Raw genomic sequence first — 26,526 nt, forward strand, 5'->3', positions numbered from 1 at the left:
CCGCTCCCCTCTGGGCCTCCGTCCTCCGCCCGCGCCCGCCGGAGCCTGTTCGCGTCGACTGACCAGAGTCCGCGAATTCCCCGCTCCGAGCCCTTCCGCAGCCCCCAACCCCAGGTAAGGGGCGGCAGGGGTGATCGCGTGGTCCCGTGGGCCTCCAGAGCCCGAGACTAGATCCGCGGGGGCGGTGAGGGGCCCCGAGGCTGCGGGGCGGGCGCGGGGGGCTCTCCCTGCCGGGCCTCGTGAGGGGGCGGACGATCCGCGTCCCGCGCTCCCTGCCCCCACCAGGACTGCGGGGGTCGCTGCACGGCCCCATCCTCCCCAGAGTCTCGAGCTTCCTTGCCGCCTCCGCTGGCGGAATGAGCGGCCCCTGCCGCGGCTCCCGCCCGCTTCGCGCCCCTCTGGGCTGCTGTGTTCTGCGGGGTTCCCTCCCCCACAGGCTCGAGCGTCCCCGCATCTCCCCTCGGCGTTCGGAACAGGTTTCTGCGCGCGGGAGGCGCCCGTGCAGAGTCTAGGGCAGCTCTCTCCATCCTCGTCCATTGGGGTCCCCACCTGCCTGCCAGTTCCTCAGATCTCGCCACACCTGGGCCACCTTCCCCAGCGAGTCAAGCCTGCGCCCTTCTGTGCCCTCCTATTGGCTTCGGGAAACTTCGAGTCCGGATCCTGGACCGGTCATTTTGTTGAATGGTCCTGGGAAGGTCTTTTATCAGTGCCTCTCTTTCCCCATCTGCAGTGAGATTTTTTTTTTTTTTTTAATTTTGTTTGCATAACTTGGGTAGAATTCTTCCCAGCCTCTATACAGGTGGTGCCCGGTAAATATTAGCTATTGTTCCTGTGGCTGGGCCTGACGCTGCTTATCTCGTACCTCCCTTTGCTGCTTGCCTACCCCCCATTTCCAGACTTGAGGACCAGAAAGATGAAGGATGCATTTATGTTTCTGGCAACAGCCTGATCCTTACAGCCCTGAGAACGCAGTAAGCACTTAAACTAGAACTTGGACTCTGATTATAAAGCCATCTATTCTTATATTGGCAGCCTTAAAATCTTTTATCTACTTCCGCTCATGGCTGAAATTATCTTGGTTCTACCCTGATTTATCAGTTTTACCAGGACTTTCGGTTTCGGAAATCCCAGGTATCCAGGCAGCTAAAACGAAGGAGAGGTTACAGTCGGAATGGCGTTTGTGCCTCATTGGGAGTAGGTGTAACCAACGGCTGCTTCCTATCACGCAGTGTTCGGGAAACTTCTGGCGTTCATCTGCTGCAAGGAAAGGATCGCTTTTGGGAAATTAAATCACTGGCTTTGGAGAGAGGGTTTTGAGCTGTGTGATGCTGTGCTAAGACCAATCCCTCGTAAAGGCATGAAAAATGGTCTGCTAGAGAAACTTGTGCTTGGAGTTGGAGCCTGCCTGAATGTTGGGGAGGGTGTGGTGACCTGGTTAGGGTATGGGGTGTTGCTGAGTTGAGTAATTAGGGCAATTAGAAGCTGGATGAATCACAGTCTTGAACACTGACCCTAAACAGGAAACTGGAATTCACACTTGCAGGAACACTTTCCAGCTGCGGAGGAATAGCGCCAAGAATTTACGACATATGTTGGATACATAGAGAGGATGCTAATCAATATTTTTAAGATTTTTAAAATTTGAAAATGAGATTTATAAAGAGAAGGAGAGACAGAGAGAAAGATCTTCCATGCACTAGTTCACTCCCCAAGTGGCTACTACGGCCAGAGCTGAGCCAGTCAGGAGCCAGGAGCCAGGAGCTTCTTCTGGGGCTCCCACATGGCTGCAGGGTCCTAAGGCTTTGGGCTGTCCTTGACTGCTTTCCTAGGCCACAAACAGGAAGCTGGAGGGGAAGTGGAGCAGCTGTGACACAAATTAGTGCCCAGTGAGATTCTGGCACACCAGGGCGAGGACCTAATAGCCGCTCGACAACCGCACCTGGCCCATCAATTTCTGAGGATTTAAAAGCTTTGGAAGAATGAGCCCAACGCGGTGGCCTAGCAGCTTAAGTCCTCACCTTGAACATGCCAGGATCCCATGTGGGTGCAGGTTCTAATCCTGGCAGCACTGCTTCCTATCCAGCTCCCTGCTTATGGCCTGGGAAAGCAGTCAAGGATGGCCCAAAGCCTTGGACCCTATTCCCACATGGAAGAGCCCCTGGCTCCTGGCTTCAGATCGGCATAGCTCTGGCCGTTGCAGTCACTTGGGGAATGAACCATCATCAGATGGAAGATCTTTCTCTCTCTCCTTCTCACTACATATTTCACTGTAATAAAAATAAATGAATCTTTAAAAAAAGTTTTGGAAGAAAAGGAGCTAATTTGCTGAGATCTATTTTGGACAAGATCCTTGAATTAACCACAGTTTAGGAATTACAGTTGCTACAGAAAGCACAAAATTAATGCAATAACAGTTTCTTCTGTGTTCACTGAGTTTGGTGACTATAAGCCATGTTGACTAGGTACATTATAAATTTGATAGACATAAATATTGTTTTGACCTGCAGGCTTGGAATAGCCACATGTTTATAAGCCAAATACAGGTCTGGTGGTATATCCAACTGTGGCACATAAATGATATAAGAAAGTAGAAAGAAGTTAGGCCATTCTGTGAATGTTAACCTCTTTCCATTTTAGCTGTAGATGAAATATGCTTTTATTGCACATAGCTTATATATGTTGATTCATCAGTTTGCAGATTTATTTCAATTAACAGTGGGGCTTATTAAATGTGGGTTTTGAACTAAATTGCTTTTCGTTAAAGAGATACAGGGATGCTGGCTTATGTCCTGGCTGTTACACTTCCCATCCAGCTCCGTATTTGTAGCCTGAGAAAGCAGTCGAGGACAGCCCAAGGCCTTGGGACCCTGCACCTGCATAGGAGACCTGGAAGAGGCTCTGGTTCCTGGATTTGGATTGGCTCAGCTCTGGCCATTGTAGCCACTTGAGGAGTGAAATATTGGATGGATGATCTTTCTGTCTCTCATTCCCTCCGTAAAATATGACTTTCCAAATAAAAAAATAATAATAAATAAATAAATCTTTTTTTAAAAAAAAAGAAAGCAGGGCCCAGTGGCGTGGCCTGGCGGCTAAAGTCCTCACCTTGAACGCGCCGGGATCCCATATGGGTACTGGTTCTAATCCCGGCAGCTCCACTTCCCATCCAGCTCCCTGCCTGTGGCCTGGGAAAGCAGTCGAGGATGGCCCAAATTCCTGGGACGCTGTATCCATGTGGAAGACCTGGAAGAAGTTCCTGGCTCCTGGCTCCAGATTGACGCAGCACTGGCCGTTGTGGTCACTTGGGGAGTGGACCATCGGATGAAAGATCTTCTCTCTGTCTCTCCTCCTCTCTGTACATCTGACTTTGCAATAAAAATAAAATAGAAAATGTTTAAAAAGAAAATTAAACAGTCTCATTTAAAATCACCAGTTTTTAAAAGATTTTCAATTAAAGTCTTTTTCTTTATTTAGGAATTTATTTACTTGAAAGACAGTTGGTTCACTCCCTAAATGGCTGCAACAGCCAGGGCTGGGCCAGGCCGCTGCCAGGGGTCTGGTACTGCATCTGGGTTTGTTACGCGGGAAGTAGGGCCCCAAGGACGTATGCCATCTTCTGCTGCTTCCTCAGCCGTATTGGCAGTCAGCTGCATGGGAAGTGAGTTGGTGAGCCTTGTCCTGGTGCCCGTGGGGGTTGCCAGCATCCCTGGTGGCAGCTTCACCCACTATGCTCACCAGAGGCCCCAAGTCAAATCTTTCTTTGTGAATTGCAGTTCAAATTCTAGAACATGTAAAAAAAAGAAAGAAAGAAAGACCAGTGTCTTAGATGTAATACAGACGTACTCGGGGTGACAGATGCGTCTTTAGGGGTGCACTGTTGTTTGACGCTTGGTTTTCTTTACCGTTGACAGACGTATTCTTTCTGGTGACATTCCTTTGTCAGATAAACAGCGGTTGTTTGGTTCCCATCCTCCTGATTCTTCATTCATTTCCTGCTTGCATCAGAATTCCTATCTTTCCTTCTCCACCCCAACTTAACATACCTGTGGGCACCCATATTTACTCAAGTGCTGCGGATACTTCCGGTGCAACTGAAGTTTGTAGTGAGAGTGCGTCTTAGAGATGATAGCGGTGAGAGGGGGCTAGATGCTTTCCTAAAAATCTCCCCTTCTTTCAAATCATGGTTTCCTTCATGAGTCTAGGGTTGAGTCCCTGTACAGAGAATTGCATTGCTTTTTTTTTTTTTTTTTTAAGATTTATTTATTTTTATTTGAAAGGCAGATTTACAGAGAGGAAAAAGACGGGAAAGATCTTCCATTTTCTGGTTCTCTCCCCAAATGGCTGCTAACAGCTAGGGCTGGGCCAGGCAAAAGCCAGGAGCCAGGAGCTTCTGTAAGGTCTCCCGCATGGGTGTAGGGGCCCAAGCTCTTGGACCACCTTCTGCTTTCCCAGGCCATAAGCAGGGAGCTGGATCATCAATGGAACAGCCAGGAACTGGTGCCCATGCGGGATGCTCGCACTTGCGGGTGAAGGATGAGCCAGTTGAGCCATCGCGCTGGCCCTGGGATGTGTAGTTTTTAACCCTGCACTAAGTGCTCTTCTGTTTGTTGCCTTTTTTGAGTAGTCCAGACCGATCACCTAAGGAATGGCACATGTCCTGGTTACAACTGTTGATTTCCTTCCGTGTCGCTTAACTAGTTCCTCTCTGCTTTGTTTTCTGTAAGCTGGAAATTGGTTCTGGATCTCGATTAGATTTACAGTCCATTTGTTTAGCCTGAATACCTTGTAGACGAGCTGACCATGTTCCCAGGTATCTCCGCGCCTTTCTGCTCTCACAGATTCTAGTCTGTGTGGTAAGCTGACTCACTGTGGGGATGTACACGGTTGCCGCCTGTCAGGATTGATTGTTCCACCTTGTTTAAAGTGTTACCTGACAGTTTTGTTTATTGCAAAGTCAGGTTTTTCCCGTTGTGATTAATGACTAACTTGTGGGATGAGCATTTGAGGCTGGCTGGCCTGTGTTCCAGCGATCAGTGGTTCTCTAACCAGGGATCAGTGGTTTTCTAACCCAGCGTTTGAGAATCCATTGATGCTCTTTAGTGGAATAAATGCTGTGCTAGTTTTGTTTTAAATAGTGAAGTTTTGACATTGCGATCGGTTCTTTTCTCTTGGGGGAACAATGCTTTGTTCTCAAACATTTTAAGAGCCTCCAAGAACTTAAATTCTGTGTTTAAGCAGTCCTCTTGTTGTCTTGCTCGTTGCAGCTTTCTGTCCTTTGGGAACACTAAGAATAATGTCTCTGCATCAGTTTTTACTCGAGCCAATCACCTGCCATGCCTGGAACAGGGATCGCACCCGTAAGTATGCTGTCGGCCGCGCTGCTTCCTCCTGGCGTCTTTGCTCCACTTCACACTTACATAATCCTGGGATTTCTCTGTTTCTGGGTCACACGTGAAAAGGACATAACGCTATTGACACTGATCCACCAGGCCCTCGTTCGGTCCTTTGATTATAGGAAGTCAGCTAACCACTGGTAGGTAGCCAACAGCCAGACACCGTGGCGGAAGAACTTTCCAGTGGTTGAATACCAAGTTGGTATGAGAGATGTTGCTGATACTGATTGCTTGTCCACGTCTTTTCCTGCAGTACTTCTTGAAGGTTTAGATTCCGCGAGGAACTTGAGACCCGGAGTGGTTATGCAGTAAGGCCACACTCATCCGGTGTTGAACCAGAACACTGCAACCTAGAAAGAAGCTATTACAAAGCTGGGTGGTACTGTGTCTTTCATTAGCTTGGGTTTGTAATTTTCTAGCCCAAGTAAACTAGAAAGGAATAAAGAAATCTCTTAGAAATAGGCACAGTTTAGCAAACAAAGTGATAGCAAGGGTCCAGCGCAGTAGCCTAGTGGCTGAAGTCCTCGCCTTGCTTGCACCGGTATCCCATATGGATGCTGGTTCATATCCCGGCTACTCCACTTTCCATCCAGCTCCCTGTTTATGTCCTGGGAAAGCCAAAGAGGACAGCTTGAAGACCCAGAGTAAGTTCCTGGCTCCTGGCTCCTGGCTTTGGATCAGCTCAATTTTGGCCATTGCAGCCACTTGGAGAGTGAATCAGTGGATGGAAAATCTTCCTTTCATTGTCTCCTCTCTGTCTCTCCTGTCTGTAAATCCAACTCTGCAATAAAAATAGATAAATCTTTTTTTGTTATTGTTAAAGATTCACTTATTTTTTTATTGGAAAGTCAGATACAGAGAGGAGGAGAAACAGAAAGTAAGATCTCTGGTTCACTCCCCAAGAGGCTGCAACGGCTGGAGCTGAGCTGAACTGACACCAGGAGCCAGGAGCTTCTTCCGGGTCTCCCACACGGGTGCAGCGTCCCAAGGCTCTGGGCCGTCCTCGACTGCTTTCCCAGGCCACAGGCAGGGAGCTGGATGTGAAGCGAGGCCGCCGGGATTAGATCTGGCACCCACATGAAATCCCAGTACGTTCAAGGCGAGGACTTAACCACTACTGTATCGCACCAGGCCCTCAACAGATTTTTTTAAAAAAACTGTTTTTATAAAAGTTTTTTTTATAAACTAGTGTTCCATCCTAGGTTTGTGAAAGCAGTAATACAAATCCATGAGCTGCTTTCAGTGTTTCAGAAAGTGAAAGAGAAATATCTATCTAATAAAATTGCACATGTGAACTAATATGTCACCATTTTTGCTGTTAGCTGTAATTGTTTTAGCTAAGGATAGCAATATTTCTTGCTGGTTAGAATATTCAACTGAGAGTTATGTGTGTCTCTAGAAAATGTATTTTAAATTTAGTGTCCCTACAAAAACATTTAAAATGCAAGGGCAAAGTAGAAGTAAAAACAAGCATTTCCAGGGGTGAATTTGGGAAGCAGTGTTTTTTTGGGAAACACCGTTCCCATCCCTTTGGCCTGCTTTTGAAGGTCGGCTCTACAAATGCCTTGTGTCGCAGGCAGCTTGAGGTTCCGGTGGTAAGCATTCCGTTGGTTTCTTTCCGCAGAGATCGCCCTCAGCCCCAATAACCACGAGGTGCACATCTACCAGAAGAATGGGGGCCAGTGGGTCAAGGCTCACGAACTCAAGGAGCACAACGGGCACATCACAGGTGAGCGGCTGAGCCTGCGCCAGGCGTGGCACTGCCCAGGAGGCACTCGTCCGGGAGCCAGCCTGGCTGTGGCAGCTCCGGCCGTGCGCTGCCTCGCTCTTCTTTAGACAGACAAGTACGGGAACGGATCGGTTAAGCATTTCTTGTGGCCCAGCTGATCCGGAGCATAGAGAGCGCTAAGCCAGCTGTTGCTGAGGGCCTGCAATGTGAGAACAAAAACCAGACTCCATGCAAATGTAAGCCAGACTGCGTTCCCAGGCACCGAGGGAACACAGAGTCTCCAAGCAGTTTCCCTTGTCTTGTGTTCTGGGCAAGGAAGACTTTCCAAAATATTGAGGAGGAAAAAAAAATGAGCGCAACAAATACTCTCTGTCAGATTGTCCGCCGTCCGAATTGCCAGTTGCAAAGCTGAGAGCAGAGGATGTAATACTGTTGTAGGAATGCAAGAGTCTGCCCTCCCTAGCGGTCCCCGTCCGCCTCCCGAGAAGGGTCTGTAATGGGCTGGCATCCTCCTGCGGTCGCTGGTGCTGCCAGCCAGTGTTCCTACTGCTAACTGGCACGCACTGTGCGTCTCCCGTGGCTGCCTTTTGCATCATGGTTTCTTCCTATCTGTTGTATCTAAGTTAAGTTTATCGCTCTCGGTTGCTGTGTGGCATTTCACGCCTCATTTATCGACCCTTCCCTCCGCTGAGGAATGCTCAGGTAGCTTCTGGTTTTGCCTTGCTACCTTTGTGTGTGGGTGTGTGAGTTTGCGAGGCGGACCTGTGAGGCTGTGAAGGTTACACACATCCTCAGCCTTGCCAGGCTGCACCACGTTTCCTCCGTCACTTCCGCCCTGGAATTCGTGGGGTGCCCTTTGCCCACACACGACACTGTTTTTTTTTTTCCTGAAAAAGGGTTATTATTTATTTATTTTAAAAGCAGAGTGTCAGAAAGTGGGGGGAGGGAGACATGGAGAAACACAGAGAGAGATCTTCAGTTAATTGGATTATTCCTCAAATACCTGCAGCTGCTGGGACTGTAAGACCAAAAAACTAGGAGCCAGGAGCCCCAGCCAGATCTCCCATGGGGGCCACAGAGGACTCAGGTATTTGAACCCTCCCCTACTAAATCTGAAACACAAGTGACCCCAGGCCTCCGACAGGAAATGGGGCATCACAACGTAGCTAAGCCCCGTGCCCTGTCAGCAGTACTTCATAGTACCTGAGTATGAGGAAAGCAGCAGGAAGGTTCTGCTCTGTAAGTTGTATTTCCCTTAAAAACAGTAAACATACGTTCAAATGTGTATTTGGCAACTGAGTTCTCTGATTTTTCTTCTTACTTTTTTCCTCCATTGAGTGTTTGTGTTGTTGACATGTGGAAGCTGAAATTTCAGAGAATGTGGCTCAAGGCAGATTCCCGAGTATGCATTTGACAAAAGATCAGTCAATAGGGGCCCAGCGCAGTAGCCTGTTGGCTAAAGTCCTCGCCTTGCACATACCAGGATCCCATACGGACACCAGTTCATGTGTCTGCAGCCTCACTTCCCTTCTAACTCCCTGTTTGTGGCCTGGGAAAGCAGTAGAGGATGGCCCAAAGCCTTAGGATCCTGTACCCGCTTGGGAGACCCGGAGGAAGCTCCTGGCTCCTGGCTTCGGATCAGCTCAGCTCTGCCTGTTGTGGTCACTTGGGGAGTGAATCATCGGACGGAAGATCTTCCTCTCTGTCTCTGCTCCTCTCTGTATATCTGACTTTGCAATAAATATAAAATAAATCTTTTATAAAAAAGTAATAGGTGGGTAGAGGTGCTAAGTAGTGTAGTCTATTTCTTTGTTTCACTTGAAAGAGTTGTAGGGAGAGGAGCACAGGCGTTCCCGCTGCTCCGCTCCCCACGTGGCGGCAGTGGCGAGAGCTGGGCCTGTCTGAAGCTGGGAGCCCAGAGCTGCTTCTGGATTTCCCGCATGGTGTCAGGGCCCGAGGGTTTGGACCATCCACCACTGATTTTCCTTTCCGTTAGCAGAAAGCTGGATTGGAAGTGGAGCAGCCGGGGCTTGAACTGGTGCACACGCGGGATGCTGGCACAGCCGGCAGAAGATGCAGCGCTGTGTGAGCCCCAGCCGTGCAGTTATGAAGTATCAAAGGAGAAAAGATAAAAAACGGAAAGCCTTCTGTAATGGTTTTCACAATTCATTCAGCCAGATTCACATACCAAATTTCAAGAGAATGAATTCTCATCTGCTCAGAGAGAACTCTTCAATATCGTGTTAGTTTTTTTTTTTTTTTTTAAAGATTTATTTATTTTGGGCCCAGCGCGGTGGTGCAGTGGTTAAGGTCCTCGCCTTGCACGCCCGGGATCCCATATGGGTGCCGGTTCTAATCCCGGCAGCCCCGCTTCCCTTCCGGCTCCCTGCCAGTGGCCCGGGAAAGCAGTCGAGGACGGCCCAAAGCTTTGGGACCCTGCACCCGCGTGGGAGACCCGGAAGAGGCTCCTGGCTTCGGATCGGCATAGTATCGGCCCGTTGCGCTCACTTGGGGAGTGAATCATCGGATGGAAGATCTTCCTCTCTGTCTCTCCTCTCTGTATATCCGCCTTTCCAATAATAATAAAAAATAAATATTAAAAAAAAAGATTTGTTTATTTTGATTGAAAGGAGGATATACAGAGAGGAGAGACAGAGAGGAAGATCTTCCATCCGATGGTTCATTCCCCAAGCGGCCACCAACAGCTGGAGCTGCTCCAATCCTAAGCCAGGAGCCAGGAACTTCCTCCAGGTCTCCCACACGGGTGCAGGATCGTCCTCGACTGCTTTCCCAGGCCTCAGGCAGGGAGCTGGATGGGAAGTGGGGCCACCGTGATTAGAACCGGTGTCCATATGGGATCCCAGGCATGCAAGCCAAGGACTTTAACCACCACACTATAGCGCCGGGCCCCCTTTTTTTTTTTTTTTCCTTTTTCTTTTTTTATCCTACTTTCTGGCAGAAAAGTTTGACTTACTTATTTAGAACAAGTCAAAACTTCCTACAGTCCTCACATGCAGATTTGTCCCTGCCGTTGTGTTATGGTTTCGCTTCTCCTCACAATGACGTTTGCCTGTAAGTGGGGGCAGTAGGATTTATAGTGATTTTTTTTTCCTTTTTGTTAGTTAGACCTTGGAATTTTGCCTCTACACCCCTAAAAAATACTGATTAACATTAAGATATCCTTGTCTGCTCAGGGAAAATAGCTAGCATGGCGTGAGATTCTGTGTGCTTGGCCCAGGTTGTGTGGCATTCCTAAGCAGACACTGCCTGGCCACCTGGCCGTGCTCACTGACGCCTAGGTTGCCTGTGGCCTGGGAGCCACGCAGACCACCACATCCGCACCGCACTGCGGTTCTGGCTTTGTTCCTGTTGCTTTCCCATGACCCTGCTTCTATTAGGGTTGGTCTATTTTCTTTAAATACCTTCGCCAATGGCCTATGAATAAGAACAGTCCTATTTAAATTGGAATAATAACAAAACTTTCAAATGAGGAAAGGCTAAGGTGAAAGACCCAAGAAAGAGGCAGAAACATGAAGGAATCTGTCCCTCCCTCTCCATACTTCTCTTCTGGGCTCTTTCGAACTTGAGCCTGTTTCCTGTCTAAGTGCATAAGTGACATTTTTTTAGATCTTAAAAAAAAATTGTTGGGGAAATCTAAGTATAACTTTATGGCAGGCACCCAGGAGCAGACATTCTTTTCGAGAAAGCTGGGAGAGCAGCAGGGGCAGGATCTTGTGCAGCAAGGGAGAGGAGGCCGAGTGGCGCTGCAGAGAAGCGTCTCTGGAAACTTCTGTGGATGTTTTTTTGTTTGTTTTTTTGGTTTTGCTTGTGTGTGACAACTATTTGATCGCTGTTTATTTTTTTCTTTTTTATAAAGATTTATTTATTTTTATTGTAAAGGCAGATTTTTATACAGAGAAGGAGAGACAGAAAAATCCATCTATTGGTTCACTTCCCAGTGGCTGCGATGGCTGGAACTGAGCCGATCCGAAGCCAGGAGCTTCTTCCGGGTCTCCCACGCAGGTGCAGGGTCCCAAGACGTTGGGCCACCATCCTCCACTGCTTTCCAAGGCCACAAGCAGGGAGCTGGATCAGAAGTGGAGCAGCTGGGGCTCAAACTAGCACCCAGTTGGACTGTGGCTGAGATGGTGTAACTGACAGAGACCTGAAGGTTGTGTAGTGGATCGCCATTTATAGATTTTTCCCTTAAAAGTGCAGATGATTCCTGTGTGCTGTTTTAGTTTTGTATCATGTAACAAACTCTCAGTTGACATGAGCAAGTGAGATCTATTAGTAAATAAGTAAGATTATTTGCAGACAAAAAAATGTAGTAAGACAAAGGAAAAAAGTAACACATCTTCAGACCTTTAGGCCCCTCTGCAGCCCGTGAGTGGTTGGGTGGGAAGAGAGCCTGTGCTTGGTTCTCTAAGCTTTACAGTTCTAAAGCACCTGTGCTCCCGGGCAGCCCAGGGCGCCCTGAGTCCAGACTGGCAGAGAGACGTCCTTGCTGTGTGTGGACAGCTGATGGGGCCAGCGCCCTCTCCCTGTCTTTGCCCGTCGCCGGTACTCACTGGGCGCAGTGGATGACCGCTGTCTAAATTTGCAGGGATTGACTGGGCTCCCAAGAGCGACCGCATCGTCACCTGTGGGGCCGACCGCAACGCCTACGTGTGGAGTCAGAAGGATGGCGTCTGGAAGCCGACCCTGGTGATCCTGAGGATTAACCGGGCGGCCACTTTTGTGAAGTGGTCTCCCCTAGAGAACAAATTTGCCGTGGGAAGTGGAGCGCGACTCATTTCTGTGTGTTACTTCGAGTCTGAAAATGACTGGTAAGCAGCAGTGAAATTTTGTTTTTAAGATTTTTTTCTTTTTAGATTTATTTATTTTTATTTGAAAAGCAGATTTACAGAGAAGAGAGACAGAGGGAAAAATCTTTCATCTGCTGAATGGATCTAAAGCCAGGAGCTAGGAGCTTCTTCTGAATCTCCCGTGAGGGTGCAGGGTCCCAAGGCTTCGGACCATCCCCGCCTGCTTTCCCAGGCCCTAAGCAGGAAGCTGGATGGGAAGTGAAGCAGCTGGGATATGAACCAGTGCCCATACGGGATATTGGCGCATGCAAGGAGAGGATAAACCGCTTGAATCCTTGTACCATGTCCTTGTATTAAGATTGTTTTCTTTTTTGAAAGACAGTTAGGGCAGGGATGAGATATTCCATCTGTTAGTTCACTCCTTGGATGCAGTGACCGAGGATGGGCTAAGGCAAAGCCAGGATTCCAAAACTCCATTCGGGTCTCAGTGGTGTGTGGCAGGGACCCTAGTACCTGAGCCATCTTCCTCTGCTTTCCCAGGCATGTTAGCAAGGAGCTGGATCAGAACTGGAGCAACTAGGACTCAAAGTAAAACTCATGGGATGTTGGCATCGTGGGTAGCCTGACCACTGTGCCTCAGTGCTGGCCCCACATTAGAACTTTTTTCTCTGTCTCCATAGTTTACATTAGGGCTGCTCTATTCTGCCTTCTCAAAGCCCTGGGCGAAGGATGAACTAATCCCAGCTTTTCCTCATCTGGAGACATTTTCCCCCTAAAATACTTCCTTCTCACATTGTTGTTTCTTCAGTGTGTGTGTCAGAAATCCTCTCAGAGCCTCACTGGGATGCACAGATAGAAACAAACGCCATTAGTAGCCTTACATGACTAAAGTTTATGTCCACTAAATCCCAGCAATTTTAACGAATTTATGTTGGATATTCTGGGATCCCATATGGACACTGGTCCGTGTCCCAGCTGCTCCGCTTCCCATCCAACTCCCTGCTTATGTCCTGGGATAGGAGGGAAGGATGATCCGTGGCCTTGGGACCCTGCACCCGCGTGGGGGAGGCTCCTGGCTTCAGATCAACTCGGCTCCACTGTTGTGGCCCTTGAAGAGAGAACCAGTGGATGGAAGATCTTTCTGTCTGTGCGTCTCTCTGCATATCTGCCTTTGCAGTAAAAACAAAATTAATCTTAAAAAGAAAAGAAAAAGAAACCAATCTGAGGTAATATTTTGAATTTATACTGTAGCTTTTTAAGAAGCTTATTTAAGGAAGAGTAGCAAACAAAGCAATCAGTTTGTATTGTTGAATTTCGGGCTTCTGAGGGTTAATTTTATTGGAGTGTTCACATCACACGAGTAAAACACTGTCAAGCTGTTGAAAACTGCCCTGAATGCTTACTTTGTTCAAAGACAACACCTATGCCACTGTGAGGTTCTGCGTTTGACACTTCTTTGAGGTCTCCCACGGATGAATACAAGTTTATTACTTCATTGGAAGCTTAGTTAGAAGGAAGACTTTCTAACATGAATTTTGAAGGATTTGGCTGCCGTGCCATCACACTCAGATTGTAGAAAAGGATTCTATATGCACATAATTTGGAGTTCAAAGGAAGAAGCTTGGCTCAATATTAAGTCTCTCAACTGCTGGACAGCTCAGCATGATTTGTTTTTAAATAGTATTTTTAGGACAGAAATTATTTGAGCCTAAATAATAACTGGTTTTAGACATAAATAATTTTTTCTGAATGGCACTACATCATTAGTTAGTGGCTAATCCCTGACAAAAGATTCTATTTTCGTGGTTGTGGTTTCTCTGAGTGAATAAACAAACAAACAAATAAATTAAATAATTTATAGCTCATGGAGACTGGTGAAGAATTTTTTTTTTAAGATTTATTTTTATTTATTTATTTATTTTTAAAGATTTATTTTTATTATTTTTTCATTGGAAAGGCGGATATACAGAGAGGAGAGACAGAGAGGAAGATCTTCCATCCGATGATTCACTCCCTAAGTGAGCGCAACGGCCGATACTATGCCGATCCGAAGCCAGTAGCCTCTTCTGGGTCTCCCACGTGGGTGCAGGGTCCCAAAGCCGTGGGCCGTCCCTGACTGCTTTCCCGGGCCACAGGCAGGGAGCTGGAAGGGAAGTGGGGCTGTCGGGATTAGAACTGGCGCCCATATGGGATCCCGGGCATGCAAGGCGAGGACCTTAACCATTGCGCCACCACGCCGGGCCCTGGTGAAGAAATTTAAGCTCTCAGTTGTGACATCCCATGTGGGTGCCAGTTCAAGCCCTGGCTGAGCTACATCTGGTCCAGCTCTGTGCTAGCGCACCTGAGGTAGCAGCAGAAGATGGCCAAATGTTTGGACCCCTAGCGACCTGGGAGACCCAGGAGAAGCTCCAGGCTGCTTCGACGTGGCTCAGCCCTGGCTGTTGCAGCCATTTGGGAAATGAATCGATGGATGGAACATTTCTCTCTCTGTAACTCTGCCCTTCAAATAAATAATAAAATATTTTTTTAAAAAACAAACTTTTTTTACAATCCAAAACAGAATAGCAAATCACTGAATATTTATAATAAAAACACAGATTTCTGCTTTTAAGGATTTATTTACTTATTTGAAAAAGTTAGAGAGAGGCAGGGAGAGAAATCTTCCTTCTGCTGGTTCACTTTCCAGATGGCCGCAGAGTCAGGGCTGGGCAGTGCAAAGCCAGGTACCTGGAACTCCATCCCAGGTGCGTTAACAGGAAGTTGAATTGGAAACTGCGCAATCAGAACTGGCTCCTATGGGATGCTGAGTGTCACAGGAGGTTGCTTAATGTGCTGCACCATGGCCTCCCAATTCAAGTAATTTCCCAAAGTTAACATATGTTTTCTGAATCAGTGTTTACCAAGTTCTCCATCTTTTAGCAGGAGATCTGGCGGCTAGCCAAAGCTGAGGTGCATTTTACTATGGGCAGTGGGCCAGGCTGGACTTGATCCAGGCTCTTTGCGCCACACACATGAAAGAATTCAATATGGAGGTATAAACATACAGGATGGGGATGGGAGTGTCCCCTATGACAAGTTAAAGATTTCTTTCTTTAAAGTCAAGAATTACAGAGCGTGATCTTTCACCCACTGGCTCAGCCCCAGGTGAATGCGAAGGTCATAGGTTTGCTGGGTCAAAGCCAAGAGTTTTATCTGAGTCTTCATGGTGGGTAGCTGTGAATTCCACTAGAAGAGGGATGAATCAGAAGTGGGCCATCTGGGACTCCCACTGGCACCAGGTGGGATGCTGGTGTTATGGTGGTGGCTTTCTTAGTGATTTTATTATAGTGACATTATAAGTGAACACATCCAGTAGCCGTATCAGATGGTTGCAGCTGGTGCGAAGTTTGCAGCATTGTGCTACTTTTGGTTTCCACTTTGTGGAGGACAGAGTTCAGATGCACATGGAGAGTGTTTGGATGGTGCCGACTGGGCCATCACTACGGGGCCGGCACGGCTGCTGTGTAGGTGGGCTGGAGCTGTCACTCCACAGACCACACCACACGCAGTCGGCTGGGGCCAGCCAACCTCAGCTCCGCTCCAGCAGCTTGCCTTCCCACGTCATTTTCATTTCATAATTGCATGCGTCACATGGGGACTGTCTCTTGATGTGTAGATAAACTGTAACAGATTTTCTCCTCTCATAGGTGGGTAAGCAAACACATTAAAAAGCCCATACGCTCCACAGTCCTCAGCCTGGATTGGCATCCAAACAACGTTCTGCTGGCAGCGGGATCATGTGACTTCAAATGCAGGTGGGCACAGATGAGAGTTGGTGCACTTGCTGCCCGTCGTTCAGTGCCTGCTTGCGAGGGCACTGGGAGGCACGCCTGTGATCTGGCAGGGAGCTGTGCATGCAGATTAAAGGAGCAGGAGCAGCCGTCACTGACAGGGAAGGAAGTGGGGGCTGGCTGGGACCCTGGGCGCGATCCTCGCACAGAATATTCATGATTTCTAGTGAGAAGCTAAGACATGCCCCTGTCTCTCTTCTCTCCCTTTCCCTGTATTTCTGCACTGTTGGGGTATTTCTCATTCCAGGTTTCAGACAACAGAGTGCACATTCCAGAGTGAAGCTAAGATGAGAAAACCTGAGCTAAGCAGCGTGCTGCTGCGCGAGTCCTGTGGGGGCTTTGGCTTTGCTGTAGGCGGTGCTGGAAGAAAGGGCCACTTTGCTCTGAGCTTAAGGCTCATACTGTGTAATTGCTTCTTAACAACACTCTTCCTTATCAGGAAGGCCTATTTCCCCCTTAGCTAAAGAAAAATAGTCAGTGCTGCCTCAGGGGGCTCCATGGTGGGTTGGGAGGGAGGGCACGGCTTTCTCCTGGAAGCACCGGGGAATTTCCAAAGAAACCTTGCGGTGAAGTCCCAAGATTTTAAAGCAGTTCTCTGTGTGAGTGTGGGTCCATTGATGATTATGGTGGCAGAAATAAATCAGTGTTATTTTCTAGAGTTTTGTTGTTTGTGGACTCTTCCAGAGCCACTCTATTCCCTTAGGAAATGGGAGTGGGTGGCACTGAACCTGCCCGGTGGATTGTAGCCACAGTCCCCATTAAAACCAGTTCCCACAAATAGGCTTTCTTGGACTCATGGTCCTGTGGGTCGGGGTCTGTTCTGTACACGTTCTCCACTTGGCAGTAAGGAACGCGAGTTCTTTCTGGGTGCACATGACTAAAGCAGCTGCTGTCACGATGCTGATTAGAAATGCAAGTCGTAGGCCCAGCATAGTGGCCTAGCAGTTAAAGTCCTCGCCTTGAACGCACAGGGATCCCATATGGGTACTGGTTCTAGTCCCAGCGGCTCCACTTCCCATCCAGCTCCCTGCCTGTGGCCTGGGAAAGCAGTCAAGGACGGCCCAAAGCCTTGGGACCCTGCACCTGTGTGGGAGACCTGGAGGAGTTTCTGGCTCCTGGCTCCAGATCAGCATAGCACTGGCCATTGCGCTTACTTGGGGAGTGAACCATCAGACGGAAGATCTTCCTCTCTGTCTCTCCTCCTCTCTGTATATCTGACTTTGTGATAAAAAATAAATAATAAATCTTAAAAAAAAAAGAAAAAGAAATGCAAGACGTGAGTGGGACAGCGTCTCCTCATCTGACTTAGCAGAGAAGTCCCCAGCCTCTGCCTGTGTGTCTTGCAGAGTTTCCATTGCTGTTGGGCATACCCTAGTTCTTGTAGGAAGCTTTTAGGTCCGGGAGTTCTGTGAAGCAAATCAGACGTAGCATGGGAGGGCCAAGGGCTACATTTGCAGCTGTCTTTTGCACCTTTTCCTCTCCAACTCTGGGCCCAAACATCTCACACACAGCTACTAGAACAGGTGAGGAGGTGGGCCTGAGGGCTGGGTGAGGACTAACCATCCCTCACAGCTCCGAGAGTTGCCTGCTTGTCCTCTCGCCTCTCAGCTTCCTCTCTGGGTGATCGCCCTGTCCCTGTAGGGACAGTGGCCTAGTGCCACGGGGTTCCTCTCCTGCGGTGGACTGGGGGGGCTGCCAGCGTCCGTGATGAGCCTGATGGTGAACAGCAGAGTGCTGCGGTGTTTAGCAAGGGGTGGTCGGACAGTGGGGTGTCCCCTGCCATGCCTGGGTCCTGACCCCTAGTAGGCACCCTATGTGTTTCTGCTGACTGGGTGTGGATTTGCCCCATCAGCCTAGTCTGGAGCCATTGGAGGAGTTTGTGTATCAGATCTGGGCCATCCTGGTTGTTTGGTTTGTTGAATGTGTCAGCCTTTGGGGGTTCGGAGGTACTTAGAGCTGCTGCCTGTGGACCATATATACACCTATTTCCCTTCTTTCCTTGGCCTTTGTTAAACCACAGGGTATTTTCTGCATACATCAAAGAAGTGGATGAAAAGCCTGCCAGTACACCCTGGGGCAGCAAGATGCCCTTTGGTCAGCTGATGTCAGAGTTTGGTGGCAGTGGCACTGGTGGCTGGGTCCATGGGGTCAGCTTCTCTGCCAGCGGAAGCCGCCTGGCCTGGGTCAGCCACGACAGCACCGTATCCGTCGCGGACGCCTCCAAAAGCGTGCAGTGAGTATTTGCCTTTTGTCTGGAAGGTGTCGGGCGGGGAACAGGAATTCCCACGTGCCAGGCTGAGGCTGCCATTGCCTGAATGTGCACACAGCATGGGGTGTAGAAACCCCAGCCCAGAAGGGACAGGCACACCCAGCAGCCTTCAGTTACATAGGGCGTGTATTCTCCATCCAGACCATCTGGCAGCAGTGGCCGCAGCATGGGGCTTCCACGCAGTAACACTCAGCAGCCTGAGCAGCCTGCAGGCCGCCGTGCGATGCCCTGCAAGGCCTGCGGTTGTGGCAGCTCACTCGTGAGAGGGCTGCCTGCACTGCCCTTGGGCACCTTGTCAGGCGTCACAGTTCGCACACAGTACGCTGGAAGGGAAAACTTTGGGGTCCTTCTCATCCTTTCCTGGGGAATTGGTTTCTATTAAAACCTTGGGGACCACGTGTCATGAAGCAGTCCCACTTGGTGACCCTTCTTTTGCTGTTTGGACATCGTGTTACAGAAATGATGCCTTTTTTTCTAATTGAGTTTTTTAAAAAATTGTGTTAAGATAAATCCCTTATGGGCCCGGCGGCATGGCTTAGCGGCTAAAGTCCTCGCCTTGAACGCACTGGGATCCCATATGGGCGTCGGTTCTAATCCCGGCAGCTCCACTTTCCATCCAGCTCCCTGCCTGTGGCCTAGGAAAGCAGTCAAGGATGGCCCAAAGCTTTGGGGCTCTGCACCCGCGTAGGAGACCTGGAAGAAGTTCTTGGCTTTGGATCGGCATAGTACCGGCCGTTGCGCTCACTTGGGGAGTGAATCATCGGACGGAAGATCTTCCTCTCTGTCTCCTCCTCTCTGTAGATATGACTTTCCAATAAATAAATAAATCTTTAAAAAGAAAGATAAATCCCTTATTATAAGCATTGCATTCCAGATTTATGTATATTTGTATACACTTTTTTTCATTATTTAAAACAAGAGCTTTTTCCAGATTTTTTTATATGCATATGTATTTTTTTTTTAAGATTTTATTTATTTTTATTACAAAGTCAGATATACAGAGAGGAGGAGAGACAGAGAGGAAGATCTTCTATCTGATGATTCACTCCCCAAGTGAGCGCAATGGCCGGTGCTGCGCCAATCTGAAGCCGGGAACCAGGAACCTCCTCCGGGTATCGCACACGGGTGCAGGGTCCCAAGGCTTTGGGCCGTCCTCGACTGCTTTCCCAGGCCACAAGCAGGGAGCTGGATGGCAAGTGGAGCTGCCGGGATTAGAACGGGCGCCTATATAGGATCCCAGTGCGTTCAAGGTGAGGACTTTAGCCACTAGGCCATGCTGCCGGGCCCATGCATATGTATTTTTAAGATTTATTTATTTTTATTTGAAAGATGGATTTACAGAGAAAAAAAACAGAAAGGCTTTCTATCCTCTGGTTCCCTTGCCAAATGTCCACAATGGCCAGAGCTGAGCTGATCCAGGAACCAGGAGCTTCTTCCTGGTCTCCCACACAAGTGCAGGGTCCCAAGACATTGAGCCATCCTCTACTTTCCCAGGCCACAAGCAGGGAGCTGGATGGGAAGTTTAGCAGCCAGGATATGGACCAGCGCCCATATGGGATCCCTGCAGAATCAAGGCGAGGATTTAGCCCCTAAGTTATTGCGCCAGGCCCTTTTGTGTATTTTTGAGAGAAGGAGGAAACTCCATCCACTGGCTTACTCCCCACGACTCCACAAAGTTCAGGGGGCCAGAGCTGAAAAGCAGGGGCGCCATCCAGGTTTCCCACCAGAGTAGCAGAAGCCCAGTGACTTGAGGCATCACTCGTGCCTCCCAAGGCCGAGTAGCAGGACCTGGGATCCAAGGTGGAGCCAGTTGCCATCCAACACAAATTGGGTTGTGTCCTACATCTTGCGTAGTTACCACCTTTTGGCATTCAATACTATTTTGATGAAGCCAGTATCATTTATTGTTTTATGTGGCTTATTCTAACGCACAGTGTGGTCTCAGGATAAGCTGACTGTAAGGCCCTGACCACCTCTAATCTCTTCGCTTTCTCCAGTCCTACAAGTACGATTACCTCCCCCGCCTTCCATTTCCCCAACATGAATATTTCATCCAGTGGGAGGCACACACAGCGTGTTTGCTACAGCAATTAGATGCCACTTGGGATGCCCGTGTCCAGCATTGGAGAGTGTTTTGAATCCCGGATGCACTCAGAATTTCAGCTTCCTGCTAATGTGTCTTCCGGGAAACAGTAATGATGGCTTAAGTACTGGGGTCTTTGTTGCCCATGTCAGAGACCTGAACTGAAGGGCCAGCATCGTGGCTTGCGTTGGCAGCATCCCATGTGGCTGCTGCTTCCATTCCCAGTTGCTCTACCTCCAATCCTGTTAACGGCCTGGCGAAAGCAGATGATTCAGTGTTTGGGCCCCTGCCATCCACGTGGGAGAATCCAGTCAGCTGGGGCATACGCCAACAGATAGATCTCTCTCTTCTTTCCCTTTCAAGATGAATAAATAAACCTTAAAAATATTTATAAATGTGGATTGAGTTCCTGACTCCCGGCTTCAGCCTAGGTCAGGCCTGGCTGTCAGGCGTTTGGGGAGCGAGCCAAAGGGTGGACGTGTCTCTGCTGTTCGAAGAAAATAAGGAACGTCTTTACTTAAAGTAAGGCGTAGCACACGGAGGGCTCTTCTGAAGACATCTCCTGGGATGTCAAATGCACGTTGAAGCTGCATCCATTTTGTGTGAGGTTAGGCACTCCCAGTGCGTCAGCCAGTGTTCCTTGCAAGCTGCAGAAGCGCAGCGTGTGTGCTTGTGTGTGTGCGCACCCACGGAACCTATTCAGCTGAGGCCCTGGCTCACTGAGACTCGGTTCCAGTCACCTAGGAAGCTCTGGCTCCTACCTGATGTGGTGTCATCTCGGTGTCCGCAGGTCACAGTCCCCTGGGGGGTCTAGTGAGCACCCGGCAGGGAGGCTGTGTGCTAGTCAGTCAAGAGTGACCGGAAGGGGTGAGGGGAAGGAGCAGCCCCTCAGGCTGCAGTGTACAGGGAAGCCTTTTGCAGGAGTCCCGTCCTGGCAGGGGAGGGGAGGCAGCGCAGGAGGCGGGAGAGCATGGGCTCCTGGGCATCAGTTTGTCCTGAGGGGCAGGGGCCTCAGAAGGCGGCCAGGCACAGGCTGGAGATTGCTGAAGGCCTCAGGTTCTGGGGACAGCCCAGGCCTGCCTCACGGCGGAGATTCCTGCGACGAGAGGTCATGGGGCTGCTGTGTTCGGAGGCGAGGCCGGGAGAATGGGTCCTTTGTCGTCCCCTGTGTCTGGAGAAGCTGTGCGGCTGCTTCGTCTCCGTGTAACAGGCATCCTTGTGTTCAGGGTCTCCACTCTGAAAACCGAGTTCCTGCCACTCCTGAGTGTGTCGTTTGTCTCCGAGAACAGCGTTGTGGCAGCCGTAAGTATTTCTGCATCTTGCTGGTAAGGATCGCAGCCCGTCCTCCAGATGAGAACAGTGTGCGCCTGTGACGTGAGCACAGCAGAGCACGAGCTGAGACGAGCACATGATGCCCGTGGGGGCAACCACTGTACTGAGGGGCTGGTGCCAGGCACCATGCCCTCCCAGGGCCGACCCCTGCCTGCCTCCTTGTCACAGGGCCATGACTGCTGCCCAATGCTCTTTAACTACGATGACCGCGGCTGCCTGACCTTTGTCTCCAAGCTGGACATCCCGAAGCAGAGCATCCAGCGCAACATGTCTGCCATGGAACGCTTCCGCAACATGGACAAGAGGGCCACGACCGAGGACCGCAACACGGCCCTGGAGACCCTGCACCAGAACAGCATCACGTAGGTGCTGCGGCCTTTGTAGAGCAGTGCCCGGGGACCCACGTGCCTTCTCCTCACAGAGTCCCTACAGACACTGCATGCACTGCAGGCCCCAGCACTGCAGCAGTACAGACAGCCAGAAGCCTGTCTTCCTCAGTAGTGAAACATCATGGCTTCATCATGCTGCCTTTGCAGAGGCAGGGGACAGGGCATCCCACAGGGCAGTGCCATGCTGCCCTTCCGGGTGCGGGGAACAGGGCATCCCACAGGGCAGTGCCACGCTGCCCTTCCAGGTGCAGGGGACAGGGCATCCCACAGGGCAGTGCCACGCTGCCCTTCCAGGTGCGGGGGACAGGGCATCCCACAGGGTAGTGCCACGCTGCCCTTCCAGGTGCAGGGGACAGGGCATCCCACAGGGCAGTGCCACGCTGCCCTTCCGGGTGCAGGGGACAGGGCATCCCACAGGGCAGTGCCACGCTGCCCTTCCGGGTGCGGGGGACAGGGCATCCCACAGGGCAGTGCCACGCTGCCCTTCCAGGTGCAGGGGACAGGGCATCCCACAGGGCAGTGCCACGCTGCCCTTCCAGGTGTGGGGGACAGGGCATCCCACAGGGCAGTGCCACGCTGCCCTTCCAGGTGTGGGGGACAGGGCATCCCACAGGGCAGTGCCACGCTGCCCTTCCAGGTGCAGAGGATGGGGCATCCCAGAGGGTGGCACAGCCTGTGCTGCAGCCTGTGCAAGGGGGCTCCTGTTGGTAGTTCCCCGCAGGCTCACGTTCTCAGTGACCTGACTGAGGACAAGGGGAGACTTTCCTGCAGGCTGTGTGGGTAGGTAGTGAGTACATGACAGGGCTCACAGTGACACCATCTCTGACAAGTAACTGCAGCCAGCGGCTCAGCCACGGGCTTCTCAGGACAGCAGGTAGACGGCGACATCAGAAAATGCTTTCTTTAATGACGCAGCAGAGCCCATGGCCTCATTGTGACAAAGCTAAGGAGTCTCTGGCCTGGCTCTCCACCAGGCTGTGGAAAATACAGACACGAGAACTGTGGATTGCTTTCAAATCTAGAGAACCCGTGGAATCCATTCTTGGTATTTTAAGTAATTCTATGCCGAGTTGGGTACTGTCCAATTTTTTCTTTTTGAGTAGTTCTTTTGAGAAATTTTTATTGCGTTGATAGCAGGAGACCTTCTCTTTGAAACAGTTATTAAATATGGATTGTACCTCTTCATGTCCAGTGACACATCTGTACTCATGAAAAATAGAAACTTGGAGGTTGAGCAAACCGTACCTTCTTTCCATACTCAGATTTCTCCATCTTGGGCTTCTCTGCCAGCTGCACATCAGCAGACACTTGCAGCGGCCTCAGACTTGTCAGTGACAGATGAGAAGCCAAACCCTGCAAATCGGGAAGGGCCTCTGTCCCTAGAGCCGTGTCAGCAGGCTTTTCCTGTAAGCGGTGGGCCGTGACGAACTGCAGTCTCCATTGCACTGCTCAGCCTGGCCCTTTGGTGCAAAAGCAGCCACAGAAAGCATAAATGAATGAGCTGGCTGTGTTCCGATAGCACATCAAATGATGGAGAGTGCGGCTTGAATGTCACGTCCTTGTCACACACCAGGAGATTTTCCAACCCTTTAAAATGTGGAGGACACTTTGAAGCTCACGGGCTACACGAAAGCAGGCAGTGTGCGCCACAGTCGGCCTTCCCTTTCCCTTGAGAGAACGTTCTAGGCATTTCAGAGGAGAAAAGGAAAGACTGTCTGAGCTGGGAATTGATTTTCTTGAAAGCTTTCCGGATAATTAGGCAAAGGGCGGGTGTGTCGTTGACCTATCCTTTGCTGTGCTCCGTGGGAATTCCGAGCGATTGGGTAGTTCACGAACTGACGGCTGACCTCTGTTGTGATTAATTTCAAATGCTGGAGGGCCCTGGGCTTCTGTGCCCACTGTCCTAATGGGTGACTGGAGACGGCTGATGAGGGCCCAGTGGGTTTTAGTTACACTTCATCACACCTCTGGTGTTGAAAAACAAACAGAAAATCTTTGTTTTTCCACCCGTGCTATGGTCCTGCCCACGACCTGCTCATGAGTGTTTGCCTGTTGTATGGGCCAGATCGTGCCTGTGACACGAATCCTCTCTCACCTGGAACTCTTGGCAAACAGTTTGGGCTCTTTTTGGAGTTAGATTCCCAAAACCTCCTGTTTAGGAGTTGCAGGCCCAGTGTGGTGGTGCAGCGGGTGCAGTGGCATCTTGGAGCGCAGCATGTCATGGCGGGGCACCGGCTGAAGCCTGGCTGCTCTGCGTCTGACCCACTTCCTGCTAAACACTGGAGAAGGCCCGAGTTCCAGGGCTGCTGCCACCATCAGGGAGATCTGGACGGGGTCTCTGGCTCCTGGCTTTGAGCTGGCCCCAGTGCTGGCGTGTGTGTGTGTGTGTGCCTGTGTGTATACATGAGCACGCGTGTGTGTATTTCCTTTTTGAATAAATGAGTCAGTACATCTTTTAAAAACATATTCAGGAGTTAAAAGACAACATATCCCCTTGCATTGCCTTTAAACAGGAAGGCCAGGTTCACACCATGCCTGCCAGCAGTCTCATTGTTTCTTACTTTATTTCAGTCAAGTATCTATTTATGAAGTGGACAAGCAGGACTGTCGCAAATTTTGCACAACTGGCATCGATGGAGCCATGACAATTTGGGATTTCAAGGTATTTTCTGCCTTCCAGAATGAATGTGTGTTGAGACTTCCTGTAAGAGAATGTTGTGTAGTTGAAGCGTTGTCAAATCCAGTGCCCGGGAGCGTAGGAACCTCATCAAGGTATAGTGCTGTTAGCTGAGAGGGACCCTGTGTTCTCAGCTTAATGAAAAATGGGCTTCTGGGTGAACATTTCCTCCCCCAAACCCGTGTGCTGTTGTCAGCCGGCCCTGTGCCGGGCACCAGCCTGCCCGTAGCTGCAGGGATGTGTTTATGGCTTGCCCTTAGTCCCTGAGTGCCTGCTGGGCATGGTGCTGGGCACGGCAGAGATGGAGAGAAAGGAGCCCCGGGGAGTGCTCTAATAGAGGGAGAGGTGGGCGGATTAGCCAAAGCTTGGAAGAGAGGCCGGGCCCTGTGCTGGCGTAGAGGAATGCGCTAGAGCACGGAGGTACCTGGGGACCGGTGTGCAGGAGTTTCCGGAAGGGGAAGACCATGGGTTGAGAAAGCAGAGGTGAGCACTGGAGCAGCAGAGGGTCAGCACACGGGGCACTCGCAGCACCGCCCGTGGCCGGGGCCTGCAGAGGCATGAGACATGACCCAGGAGAGGAGCCAAGGCTGTGTCTGCAGACACCTGGGACTTGTCAGAACCTCAGAAAGGCAGCAGGCGGTGGGTGAGGGAGGCCTCGACTGGGCCACTGTAGGCACTGCTGGTCACCGTAGTAGCCATGAGCTTCTAGACTGGATGGAGTGTGAGGAGACCGAATAGGGGGGCATGGTGACAGGGGCAAATCTGGGACTGTACCGTTTCTCATTGGGGTTGGAGATGGCACGTGGAGCAGAACCAGGGAGGAAGAGCTAGAATAAGGAAAAGGATGGCTTTCTGTGCGGCTCAGAATTTAGCTTACCCAGTCGCTAACCTCCAAGGCAGGGCCACCTGACAGTTCTCCCACTGCCTGTGTGGAGACCTCCTCCTCTGACCCCCTCAGCGTGGACCGGCCTGCTGAACCCGAAGCCTGCTTGCCTCCTTACCCTCCTGTGCCCGGGGTCCCAGCGCACAGCCCTGGGTGGTTGTCGGCAGCTGGGCAGTACCGGGGGGGTGCCCCACACGAGTCCCTCTGCTTTCCATGACCTGTGTGAGCCAGGAGTCCCAGCACCTGCCGGTTGTTGGGTGGCCCCTCCGGGCATTTAGTGCAAAAAGAGCCCGTATCCACGAAGCCCAGTGAGAATCGAGAGGCTAGCCTGGCAGTGGGGTGGGCCAGTGGGGACACGGGGCCTGGAAGGAGCCGGGGAGAGCCCCACTCTTCTGGGATGACCTGGGGGAGGGGCTGTACCTCCCCGACAAAGGAGGGGAAGGAATGGGTGGGCAGACGTCAGTAGTGACCGGCTTCCCTCCTTCCTTTCTCCAGACCTTAGAGTCTTCCATCCAGGGCCTCCGGATAATGTGAAGCTGCGTGAGCCGTCGCCGTCCAGCTGACAAGCCGTGGCTGCCCGCGACTGCCATTTGCATGCTGGTGAGGGCAGCCAGCCCGAGGAGCTGCCGCGTGTCTGCCTACAGTTAGTGTTGGGGAGATAGCGCCTGTCTGACTACAGTCGGTCAAAGTGTTGGTTTGTGAAAAGCAGCAGTGAGGTTTTTTTCTTCTCTTTCTCTCTCTCTCTTTTTTTTTTTTTTTGCTATTTCATTCCATTCTTGACCAAAGCTTCTTTAAGTAGTTTATTATGGAAAATTGTCCACTAACTTAAAGGAAAGGGTGAGGGAAGTATGTAAATTGCCCACTAGAAAAGTAAATTAAAAAATCCTGAATGTGTTTTTGGTTTTGTTTCCTTATTCGGATTCCATCCTTAGCATAAAGATATGGTTAAGCTACTCATCAGATTAAATGTGCGTTCGTAGGCCGTCTCTCCCGGCCTGCACCCCAGACACCTTTGATCAAGAAGAGCATTTCCTGTGAGGGCGCCCCTCCGCGCCAGGTGTGTTCCCGCGCGGGCAGGGCAGGGTGGGACAGAGCGAGCCGCGAAACAAGGATTAGCCACAGCGTTCTTCCTCATT

At 50.4% G+C, this 26,526-nt stretch overlaps 1 protein-coding gene across 1 annotated transcript; it reads left to right on the forward strand.

The window, feature by feature from the left end:
- ARPC1A (actin related protein 2/3 complex subunit 1A) lies at positions 1-26,284 on the forward strand. Its single transcript, XM_040980364.1, has 10 exons — positions 1-114; positions 5,262-5,354; positions 7,015-7,119; positions 11,726-11,948; positions 15,614-15,721; positions 17,778-17,990; positions 21,336-21,411; positions 21,610-21,803; positions 24,402-24,492; positions 25,886-26,284. Exons 2-10 carry the CDS (start codon positions 5,291-5,293, stop codon positions 25,922-25,924), a joined length of 1,113 nt encoding a protein of 370 aa, XP_040836298.1. The 5' UTR covers positions 1-114; positions 5,262-5,290; the 3' UTR covers positions 25,925-26,284.
- The last annotated feature ends 242 nt before the right edge of the window (positions 26,285-26,526 follow it).

The sequence above is a fragment of the Ochotona curzoniae genome, unplaced genomic scaffold (assembly GCF_017591425.1).
Source record: "Ochotona curzoniae isolate NIBS_2020 unplaced genomic scaffold, NIBS_Ocur_1.0 contig_3437, whole genome shotgun sequence".
NCBI lineage: Eukaryota > Metazoa > Chordata > Mammalia > Lagomorpha > Ochotonidae > Ochotona > Ochotona curzoniae.